This window comes from Nelumbo nucifera, chromosome 8 (genome assembly GCF_055504915.1).
Source record: "Nelumbo nucifera cultivar China Antique chromosome 8, China Antique-T2T, whole genome shotgun sequence".
In the NCBI taxonomy this organism is placed as follows: Eukaryota; Viridiplantae; Streptophyta; class Magnoliopsida; order Proteales; family Nelumbonaceae; genus Nelumbo; species Nelumbo nucifera.
The window spans coordinates 9,797,085-9,809,284 of record NC_142656.1 but is presented as its reverse complement, the minus strand read 5'-3'; the positions used below and the strand labels follow the sequence as shown (position 1 = coordinate 9,809,284).

Sequence of the window (12,200 nt, the reverse complement as noted above, 5' to 3'; positions counted from 1 at the left end):
AACCCTCAATATCAAGTGATCAACACAGTAAAGATTTTATTTATCTGGAGATCTACTGCCCACACAAAGGAAACATTCACCGCCAAGGAAAACATTCCACCTTTCACAATGAGGGTCAAGTAAAATCACCTCCCCGTAAAATAAGCCTCTGGCTTAACAAAATTGGACAAATAAATAATAGAAAAAAGAAAAAGCTACCACGCACCAAGATGCACCGCAGATGAGGCAAAAAGAACTATGTAGAAATAAAATATATATTAATGAAAAAAAAAATGGACCTGATCGTGATTGATTCTTCAACCACGGCGTTCTAACAATGAGGCTCAAAATCAGTGGCAGCTGAATTGAATATTGGCGGCTTGGCCAAGTATTACAAAGATGTAATAACATGCTTAGGGCCACCCCCTTCTTTGTAGTCTGTCCTCTTGCTTACCCATCTTTTTTAAGTATCCTCTTTTTCGATCTTTGGCTTTACATCGCCATTTTCAGAGGGCTGTCTATCCCTTGGCAGCACACCGTTATTAGAAGTGGTGACGGCACTAACTGCCTGGTGTGTTGTCACAGTGTTATTGGAATTGCAGTTGACAGGACCTGTTGTCTGGAATGTCTGAGCATTGGGTGGGGCAAGAATTTTTACACCGGTAGCTGCACTCAACTGTTGGGTGTCAGCATTGGCTGAAACAGGAATTTTCACAGTGCCATTGGCAACAGATTCCTGTGGACAACCAGCCTCGGTTGTTCTGGCCAATGAAGAACAATTTGTTTCTGTAACATGAGAGGTAAAAAAACACCTTTTTCAGATAACAGAGTTAATACAAGTTTACTATAAAATAATGAAAGATTACAAAGATTACAAGATCAACAACTGTAACATCAAGAGAGAGAGAACCTTACCTTTAATGCTTGCACAAGCAGTGAGCCTTCGAAGATAATCCCGGAACCCTGTCAATATAAGCCTTTCCTGCTCTGCATACACCTCAGTCATGCCCGGCCCAAAGGGTGACCGCAAAGGTGTGTTGCGCCCATGGGAAATTGCCCCATTGGGTGATGGAGCAGTCGTGAACATTGAGTCTTGCTCATCGCACATCAGTGCAAGCGTCCCAGGGGACATTGGTCGTCCTTTCTGCATGTCTGCACCATCTGACCCAGAATCATCTGTTCCCATTTTATCAGCTTGGGTACCACTTGAGCGATCATCAGCCACAGCTTTATGAGGTTCAGGTTCTTTCTGACTGTCCTTGTCTTGAGTTGAAGAAGCAAGGGAACTGTCCAGCTGCTCTTCTCTCTCTGCTTGCATCTCTGTTATACTGCTCTTGTCTGCAAAAATTAAATTATAATGTTCAAACAATCAGACCAGTATTTGATCAAATTATGTTGCATTGCAACTATACCAACAAATCCACCTACACCAACACCCAGGCATACCGCATACCCACAAATATGATGCGTAAACATTTCAGCAGAGAAAAAAATCAGCAATCATTATTGTCATGCACTACCCATGATTTGTTATCAATGTCTATAGGACAATCAATAATACCATCACGGTATCCCCACCAAGTAAACAGTGTATGTCATTATCACATGCGGATTTCAGTAGAGAAGCAAATAGCAAGGGAAAAAAATAGGACATATCATTAAGGACAAATATAGGACTCAGAAAGAGTAATGTGAAAGGTTTTAGTCAAGAAGGGAATCTATTTAAATGACCCCACCAAGTTCTAACACATGCATTGCAGTTTGAATAAATTAAGACCTTCAAAATTTTCAACCTTTTAGCTTATAAGATGGTCTATTATCTATTTTGCACAAGTGGCAATGTCTTTCTGGCTAAAGCCTGTAACATAATTACAAGGTAGAAAGAGGAACATGGGAAGCCCTTCTGGGTTCCAAACAAACTAACCATGTTTAAGATTCCTGTGTTATTTAGACAGACTTTTATAATGTGCGTGTGCATATATAAACATAAGGTTCAAGAGAAACAGTTGAGTACAAAGAGAAAAGTGAAGCATATTCAAGGATAAAAGGATAGACTAACTTTTATAATGTGTGTGCACATATATATAACATAAGCTTCAAGAGAAACCGTTGAGAACAAAAGGCACATATTCAAGGCCAAAAGGACAGATCTTAGGCATTCTAAATTCTAATTATTTTTAGGGGGAAAAACCGTCAAAGATTGGCAGAAAAGAATGTTATAAGCAAGAAAAACTTCAGCTTTGCCTTTCTGTATTCAGTTAGATATGTGAAAATAATCTGCAAATCATTCAACAGTTCAGAATTTCAAAAACCAAAATATTAATATGAAAAAACAAGCATAAGTTTTAATAGTTCCAAAATATAAGTGTTACTTATGATCCAGACAAACTAATAAGTTGGCATTAGATAGCTGTTGGATGGACTAATAGACAGATGACATAGTTGGGCAGGCAAGTAGCCCAACACTTAATATTTAGCTTTGAACTTAAGAGCTAATGTAACTTTTTTTCATACAACTTCTCTTCTTACCCTTTTTCCAATAAGCATATACCTGAAAGTGTCTTAGCAGCTTCTCCTGCTACTACTACTAAAAGTGCACAAAGCTCCTTCACATCCTCTGGTTGCACAATGTCTGCTAGCAGAGACCTTCAACATGACCAACAGTAGTTAATTATTGTAAACAAAAGCAGAAAGAAAGCTTCAATAAATTGGGAAAAGGTCATGACAAGAAAAAAGCCTACCTGTATGCAGATTTTGAAGAGCCCAATGTTGCAGGGTTAACAACACGAGGAACAGGGACAGAAGACAAGGGAGAAGATGTGGAAGCCTTTAGATGATTTCCCTGATAAACAAAAGCAAGCATTATGCTTAATCAATGTGGTCGTAAGTTCTAAACATGGAAACCAAGGCCCAAGGGCAAACCAAGAGGTGGTTGTGTAGAATAATAAACCAAAAAAACTGACATACTAGCAACTGAGAAAAATAAAATGCAAAGAATCTGTATTATTTTGATAACCAATGCCAATGCAAATAGAAGTCCAAGTCTTCCAATTCACAGCTAGTTTTCAGATGGTTGCAATGCAAATAATACAGAAAAATAAAATGCAAAGAATCTGTTTAAGTACCTGAGGGAATTGTGCAAGCCTGTGAACAGATAGGTCCTTGGCTGTGTTGCAGAATAAAAGTTCTGGATTTTTTCTCTTCTTGGACGTTGGAGGTGATCCATAACCAGAAGATCCTATAGCACCAGTAATGGCAGCATTGGCTGCCTGCTGGATGTAGGCCATAGCATTTCCATGATCTCCATGAAACAGAGCCCGTCTCTCTTCACTGCCTTCAAAGTTTTTGCAATCCAAACATTTACAATTTTCAGAGCAGAGAATGTTGGCCTGAAAGCACTCACAATACTTCTTAAGGCATCCAGATTTCTTGCAATGGCATCCTTTGTTGTGCTTTCCCACCATTGGAACCTCCCCTGTATCCTCCTAGATTTATTTCAGTGAAATTGCATGTCAACAAACATATATAAGAAGGGTAAATCTATAATGCCAGAAAGGTATGATACTGGAAGGGCTTTGACCAATCAAAACCCCTTGTGAATTTTGATGAACACCAACTGATTGGTTACCACTTTTATGATTCTGTTTGACTGGTTATAAATTTTTTAAATATCATGCCTTTCTGGTATTCACCGGACAAGAAAAAGAAACATCATCTCACAACAGACATAAAAACCCCAATACCCAGCAATACACCACAACCATACAAATTACACTGTAACAAAAGTCCAGCATGTATTTTCAAACAAAATCATGTTAGCTCCATTGAATGTAGTCATGTATGACTTTTCAAAACAAGCATCTGTTCTTTTTAGCAGAGATAACAAGGTGTTATACTAATTGATTGATAAAAAGAGTTATAGCCGCAATTACAAAAGCAAATGGGCCCAAAATAAATCAGGGCACAGAGTTGTTGCTATACAAAAAGGATCTGTAAATGCCTGTTTTTTGCCAAGATATCTGCAACAGAATTAAACTCTCTCGGTATCCAATTGAAGGAAGTGCAGGAGTTAGACAGGTCCTTTGCTTCTGCAAGATAATGCTCCAATCTCTACAGACCTATAGCAGCCTCGCTAAGCCAGTTTGTGGTACTAACTGAATCACAACAACGAGCAATCAAGTGAATCCGTGCTGCTAAGCTATTCTCAGTCCTGAGAGGGCTTCCAAGATCTCAGCCAAACAAAGCTTGGCTGAGATCTGACTGGAGTTGAACCATAAGAGAAAAATAGATCAGTGTTTTCAACCCGCTGTTGACCCAGACAGTCAAATTTTCACCCAGTCATGATTCTGGGTCCAGTTTTCCTAAAACCCATTGGACCTGGATGGTTGAACCATTGACCCATTCAACCCAGCCACCAGGTCACAAGTTACACATTGTATGTGCAACAAACTTCCAGAGGCCATAAGTTTAAACTTGGTTGTCCAATTGGGGTAATCTTTATGTCGATTTTGGGTAACTTTTCGAGATTTATGCATTCCAAGAGGCCGATGGCACCTTGCTCTGCTATTTTTGCCCAATTTTTAGCATTTTATAAATAAAATATAAATTTAAACATAAATAACACACACACACACACACACACATATATATATATATACATATATTACATAGAATATAATTATACATTATCTTATTCACATAATACATGTTTAAACACACATATACGGTTCAGGTAAGAAATCCCTAGCAGACCCATTAATTGAACTAATGAAGTTATCTGCAGTCTGATATGCCAGAAATAAGAAACTGCTAGTAACTTAAGTTCAAGATATATTAGGGCTTGATTAGGTTTGACCGGAGTGTTTCAACCAAGATCTCTGCTGGGAGTTTTTCTATGGAACACCACCCAACATCACAAGGATCATATCAAGTATATAGTATTGACCAAGGTAAAACCCCTTCATGGAGGGTGGGAAATGAAGTTGCATATAATGCATGAGATAAAAGGAAGCAAAAATACTTCTAGTAGCATGCATGTGAACGGTAAAAACAATGAGATACGAAACTCAAAAAGAATATTCAGTCACCATATCCCAAGAAACAGGCTCACAATACCTAGTCACAAATTTCCAACAATCAAAAACCAATTGACATAATGCAGAATTTTGTTACAAGACCCCATTTCAGTGGTAATAGCAATAGGCATTAATCCTGGAATTATATCTTGACACTTTAGCTGGCAGAAGCAAACAGGTAATATTCTACTTCATCATTGAGCAGAAACCAATATCAGATATAATATTGAAGGTTGCTAGAGAAATCAAGCAACTAAACCATAAATGGGGTCTTGTAACTAAACCATGGAAGACGTATTCACTAGTTTGAATTTTTTTCATTTACTCTGACCATGAAAGAAGTTAAAATGTAACCAAGTAGTCAATAAATAAATTGACTTTAAAGCTCAAGAGAGTCAAGCTACATACCCTATTATCTCTAGTTCCATGTGGACTGCTAGCAATCTTTGGTCGGAATGCATTTGGATTTCGCTCTAAAGTAACTTCAACAGCCTCCTGTCTAGCAGCCTCATTCTCAACATTATTATAACAATTTGCACAATTGCACCCATCACAGTAAATTCCAGAAGCAAAGCACTCACAGTACCTGGTCACATATTGCCATTTTTAACTTCATATCAATAACATAAATTAGCAAAGCAGTGTGCTTCATAATGTTCAGATCAACTCAACATTGCAAGTAAATGAACATGATTAGGAAAATAAGGACCTTTAATCCAATAAAATAATGTAGTATAATTCATTGTTAGGAACATCACATAATAGATACTCCCATAAAATTTTGTAGAATGCTTACTGTTTAGCATGTTTCTTCTACTAAAACCTATAGTTGTTTATATATGTAATTATGTATTCGTATATGTACATACATACATACATACATACAAGTATTTATATTGACATACTGACAAAGTATTTTACAGTTCTGAAAACCTATTAAGAATGGCTATAGGGATCCTATATTCTAAAAAGTGTCTAGATTTTACATAATAATGCAGGCCCACTTATCAATGCAGCCAACTTGACCATTGATAAGTAGCTTTATTCCTTCAATGGAGGCTCAAGAGTTAGGAATTACATTGTCCACCACAGAAATAAGTGGAACTTCTTGTTACTCTAGCCATCCAACATAAAGAAAAAGGTAAAGAATATGCACCCCTAAAAGACCCAACATGGCTATAGGGGTTCCAAGTTCTAAAAAGCATCCAGAATTCACATAATGATAGGCCCGCTTATCACTGCAGCAAACTTAGCAGTTGATAAGCAGTCATTCCTTGCATAATAACTCCAGAATTCTGAATTTCATCATCCATCACAAAGAGAAACATAACCTATTTCTCCATTGCAAAAGAAAGGTAAAGCAGAAAAGCAATCTGGAAGTTCATAACTAACAGAAAATATATACAATAGTTGTTTTTTGAGGCCAATTGTTGAGGTATTATAAATTATGTACAATTACAGAATCAATTCCAGATTTGGAAATACATCTTTCCTCTACCCTGCTAAGAATGCATGCAAAGAGGTGTTATACTTACAACTTCAAACAACGTGAGTGTTTGCAATTGCATTGCTTTTGTTTCTTTGGAGTGCCATCTTTTACTTCAAAGCCAGGCCTCAGGCGCGACCTTGGGGATTCTGGCTTTCTAAAGAAAATACATAAGAGTGTCAGAGTTAGAGACCAAATTAAATATTTAAAATAGATAATTGTAAGCTTGTCCAGGGATTCCTACTTAATATACCAAGCAGTGTTACATGGACACAACAGACACAAGAACCATAAGCCAATACATGGCTAAGGATCTGACTCAGAAAGACAAAAAAAAACAATAACTTGCTGGTACATTTATAGAGAAATATAAACAATTCAAATAGCCCTTATTTTTTCTTAGTTCTAAAATTGTATACCTAAAAAAGTTCCAAAGGTAATAACTTTGTATAGAAAAAGTGGCATTCTGCTCACATTAGCTATTCATTTATGTTAAAGAAGCAAGGAGAGAAAGGAAAATGCACATAGAAATATCCCTCAAGAATCCAAAATGTCTGACATGAACAAATCATCCATTTAGGAGAGTCCATGCAATACAGCACTAATATCAAGTATTAAAAAAAAAAAGTGCTATATGCTTAACCCTAAATATTTCTACAAGCAAGCAGGCAGACTATGAGCCTTTCCAAGAACTGAAGTTTCAAAGAGTTAATAGTATATTAAAATAGAACCAAGAAAAGATCAAAACAGCACCAAGCATCTATTTAAATTTCAACTTTAAGATATCCACAATATGTAACTATGTTCATTAGAGAAAGATGTATGTAGGTACTGTATGTCTTCTTTTGTTTCTCAATAGATGTTGACATTCATAGGAATTTCTGTGGGAAGAGAGATGGTTCTGGGTAGTTTCCCTTTTTCCTAGATTTTAACTGCCTAATGAAAAAGGTAGAGCTAACCCAATTGATTAGCAGTTTGTCTTTTTCTCTTAATCACTTTTACAGCACTTCCATGAAACCAAGTTTTAATTGTACCAAGAGCAGCTAAAGGAATTTTTAGGCAAAAATAGGATCTATATATGTTAGATGCCCAAGCCCATGAAAAGTAGGAAGAGTCCTTCACTTATAAACATATGTATGTATCTTACACTCACATATGCTAGACAAGCAACCCTGGGAAAGTTGAAAAATCCCGCTGCTTATACAAAGAAACGTATATATAATTATGTGACATACATCTTGTCCTTGTATCTGAATATATTTCTATATTCCAACTGTTTATCAATTGACTGACTTGTGCATCTTAACTTTCACCTTCTTAACTTAAATATTGGTGTGATGGACCCTTTCTCATACTACACAAGATTGATTGACATAACAGGTAAAGACCTTAACTCATGATCTGAATCATAAATCCCAAGTGTTTCTATTTGAATCTTATGTTTGAATCCTTTTCTAGAAAAAACTTGCAGTTTTTGTTTGAATCCTATGATTTGATTCACAAATCTTACAAAGTATGTGGATTATTTGACTTTCAAGTCAAAGTTGATTATATCATCTTAGGTTTCTATTGTATAAAAGGTAAATTATATTGTTTTTAGGTACATATATGGTATATACGAATTAGAAATAGGGTAGAATCGTTTTCCTATATATATTTAGCATTTTAGAATATCTAATTTTAATTTTAAAAAATTTGTAAAAATAGAAAAAAATTTACGATTACGCTTTTCAGAATATTGGACCATAACTCTTGAAGAGAACCTGGCCTCTCATGGAAGAAAGCCCTTGCAGCTTTCTTCTAATAGGTACAATGTCCATGTTATGATGAATAGAAAACTGAAGGATCTCTTAGCTTCAAAGTTCAAGATATGAAGAATAGAAAATTCAAATAGGTACAATGTCCATGTTAGATATTTCAATTTTTGGTGTACCATGTTGAAACCTTATCTAAGTGGTAACCATCTCATGTATTTGTAACATTGCCCTCTAAAGCTAAAACAAAGCTCATCTTAATTGGCTTCTGTCACAAGTTCAATCATTTTAGACTGAACTCTTATCCTTAAGAAATTCCAAAATATGAGGATTGATCTTGATAAATAATAGATTGTGAATATCTAAAATATGTGCTTATAGTATCTTCTGAGAAGAACTCTTTGTTGATGCCTCAATACTCTTGTAAATCTTCATTTTGATATATTAACGGAAAATTTCTGGTCTCAAATCCAAATCCACTTAATGTAAAACATGGCAACATTTCTTCTTTCTACCACCTCAATGTTATAGCTTAGAAGAGCTGCTATGTAATTGCAGACTTGCAATCCACAAGAGAGGTACAAGGATTGAAAATCCAAATCCAGTTAATGCCAAAAAGAATAATAGTTATTCTTTCTAGCACAGCATCACCTCCAAATTATAAGAGCTGCCAGGAAATTAGAGACCACAAGTGAAGTCTCAATGATGAATTCCCTCATGGGCTGTGTATCCCAGTTGTAGGCATAATTTATTTATGATCACCTATTCATCCAGTACGACCTCCAAATTAGAAGAGTTTCCAAGCACTTAGAGTCCACAAGGGAAGTCTCAAGGGGTCTCAAGGGTGAATTCCATCAAGAGCCGTGTATCCCAATTGTTGGCATGTATTATTTACGATCGCCTATCCATACCACAGTAGGCCTTCTCAGTTTGTGGGTTTAAAGGTTTGTTGACATTCCAAATGGGGCCCATCAGAGAAAAAAATACCTAAATATCTTTGCTAATTATGCATGCCATGTCTTCCAGGAATTTCTTTGTAGGAAACATCATACACCGCAAAGCAATGAAATGGGAAAAAGAAAATATTCAAAGAACCAAATAACCAGTAGATCAGTGTTATTAAAGTGTTGACTAGTAATCATCAACCAACTAACCAGTTGAGGGCCAGAATAGTTGCATGACTAACTAGTTGATTGATATTTATGATGCAGTCACCTAGGATAATCAAGCATATAGTGGTCAACTAGTGAACCTAGTTGACCACAGTTATTTAAAAGCTTTACTTGTTTGTGTTTATCCCTACTTGTTCAAAATAGTATACTATATGCTTTTATTTTGTTATATGCATTTTGTTGCTTTAATTATTTTTTATGGTATGTGGTTGGCTAATGGTATATAAAGTAGAAACAAGGCATAAGATAAAAGAAGAAAGTGGAGGAGTTCTTTTATGTTCTCTTCCGATTAATGGCAGTATGCTGCTATGGAGTTGCCACAAACAAGGGGCACATCAAACAAGCAAGGTTGCATTCCTTTTTTATGTCTGCAAAATAGACTATAAACTAAATGTTCTATAATAGTAACTTATTTATGAGGTTGCATCAAAACCTTAAATTTAGAGCATATCTTTTTAGTCAACAAATAAGCACCTAGTCTTTGACCAGTCATTGCATTGATTAGAGAGGCCAAAACAACCAGTAATCACCTCACCGCATTGATAACACTCCACTTATCTTCTAAACTTGACTAGTAGGATCTCTATTTTAAGAAGAAAGAAGTAAATGGTTAATGCAGTATATAACCCAAAATTAAGTAGTAGGTACTCTAGGTTTGGGAACAAAAAACAAAAAAGACAAAATAGTTAATATTTACATTTAAATATTAGTAAAGAAAATCATGCAAGATATATGTAAATCATAATTCAATAAGTGACCTAGAAGAATAATAATTTACCAATCTAAACTGTAAGGCACCACTTAAATAGCATACTGAAAAACTCATATCATGAAAAACTGTAATCATTTTGTATATTCTAAGTTCGAATTACATTATTTCCTATAAAATTCAGAAAGAAACAAAATGTGAGTTCAAAAGATAATTTGTCTATCAACGATCAAAAACCAGGTTCTAAACAAAATCATCGAACGTATGTAGAACAGACTAACGCATTGCACTGTTTCTTCATCACTCGATCAAAAACCAGTTTCTAAACTCAAGTACAATATAATAAGACAGTTTTAAAAAAAGAATATAATTTGATGTTTGGTGCATTTCCTAATCCATCTGATAATAGCTTTGTGTTGTAACAAGATGTGCCGACTATAGTCCGGTAATTGAAAAAACTGAGAGAGAGAGAGAGAGAGAGTGAGAGAGTTCGAAGATCCCTTCATCAAAAATTTAGAAAAGTAAAGAAAGGGCGAGAAAAATAGCTCTGCAGAAACTCCAAATAAAATAGTGTAACTGTAAAGATAAAAAGAATCAAAAGAAAAAACAACAATAGCAAAAGCAGTAGAAATACAGATTAACAAAAATGCTGGTTAAATTGCCCTCCAAATTGAAACTTTTACAAGTTTAAACTTCAAAAAAAATCAATTAAACAAGATAGCAACTTCCCGCAGAAAAATTACAATAAAAAATGCATAAAACTTACACCACGGGCAACGAAGGACGAGGATGCGGAGGTTGAGGCTGCGGCGGCGGCAGTGAGTGTTGCTGTGGCTGCTGCTGTGTTTTCGGTTGCGACTGCGGCTGTGGCTGTTGATGTATATGTGGTTGTGGTTGTGGATGTGGATGTAACTGTAATTGTGGCTGTGGCTGCGGCTGTGAATGCTCCGGCAAGACGACAGCCGTCGATACACTGCAGAAAGCCGTGAAATCCAGCTGCCTCGCGAGCTTTTTCGGCGGGAAATCCGAGGTCGCCGTAGTCGTTCCCGTTGTTGTAACCGACTGGAGCTTTTTCGGCGGGAAATCCCCGCTATTACCTTGCTCCATCGTCTTTAAATTTGAAAAACAGATAGAGATTGAAAATAACACAAAGACGAATTCAATCAAAGAATTTTTCTTCAACCACCAAATAACCCCTCAAAGATCATCTCAAATTAGAGAACTTTCGGATCGGGCAACCTGTGAAAGATCGCCGGGAAATAGATTAAAAAGGGGAAACAGTGCCGTTACGCAGCTACAGATTAAGCCCTGGTATCGGGCGAGGCAAATGCCGACCGGAAATTGCCGCAGAGTAACTAAAATCCAGCCGAGTCGATCCGTACGGGATGAGACAAAAAGCAAGGAGACGCAGAAGAGATAAGATTTTTGCTGAGAAAATATGTTTGAGAGAATAAAATTGAGAGAGAAGACAGAAGAGAAGGGGAAGAAGGGAGGAGCTAATAGCCTTCTTCTCCTCCCTCTCGAGCTTTTGAAATTTCAATTTGTAAATATTGGACGGTGATATGAGGATTGTGGCCCCATCTGACGGTATGTGCTAGAGGGGTTGATCTGACGGCCAAAATTCATAGGAGAATGGAAGCTGGGTTGGTAGACGTTGGATCAAGGAAGATATGAATTTTCAAGGAAAGTGGAGCGAGTGGAAAAAGTGCAGATGGAATTTCTACGTCTTTTATGATTCTGATTTTTATCACAGAAAAACAAAAAAAGATAAAATTAAAATTGGCGCTAAAAAAAATGCCACTTTTGGAGGCGATTGCACTTGGATTGGTGGTGAGGCCTATTGAGTGTAGACACGTGCGGCGTAGATTGTGAAATTGACACGTGGGAGCTAGTGGATGAAAAGATCTGAATCCCAATTCGAAAGTAGGTTATCATAACTCTGTAATCTTCTAAAAGACAAATTGTCGATGGACCAATGCTAGCGTTCCAGGCCGGCTGCTCACGGTTCATGGTCATGGAAGCTTT

General features: G+C 36.5%; 1 protein-coding gene across 1 annotated transcript; it reads right to left on the bottom strand.

Annotated features, from left to right (window-relative positions):
- Positions 1 to 11: 11 nt before the first annotated feature.
- LOC104592157 (protein tesmin/TSO1-like CXC 5) lies at positions 12 to 11,744 on the bottom strand. Its single transcript, XM_010251370.3, has 8 exons — positions 10,942 to 11,744; positions 6,590 to 6,697; positions 5,463 to 5,640; positions 3,105 to 3,464; positions 2,721 to 2,821; positions 2,531 to 2,625; positions 895 to 1,317; positions 12 to 765 (listed from the first exon to the last, which is right to left on the bottom strand). Exons 1-8 carry the CDS (start codon positions 11,280 to 11,282, stop codon positions 443 to 445), a joined length of 1,929 nt encoding a protein of 642 aa, XP_010249672.1. The 5' UTR covers positions 11,283 to 11,744; the 3' UTR covers positions 12 to 442.
- Positions 11,745 to 12,200: the final 456 nt, after the last annotated feature.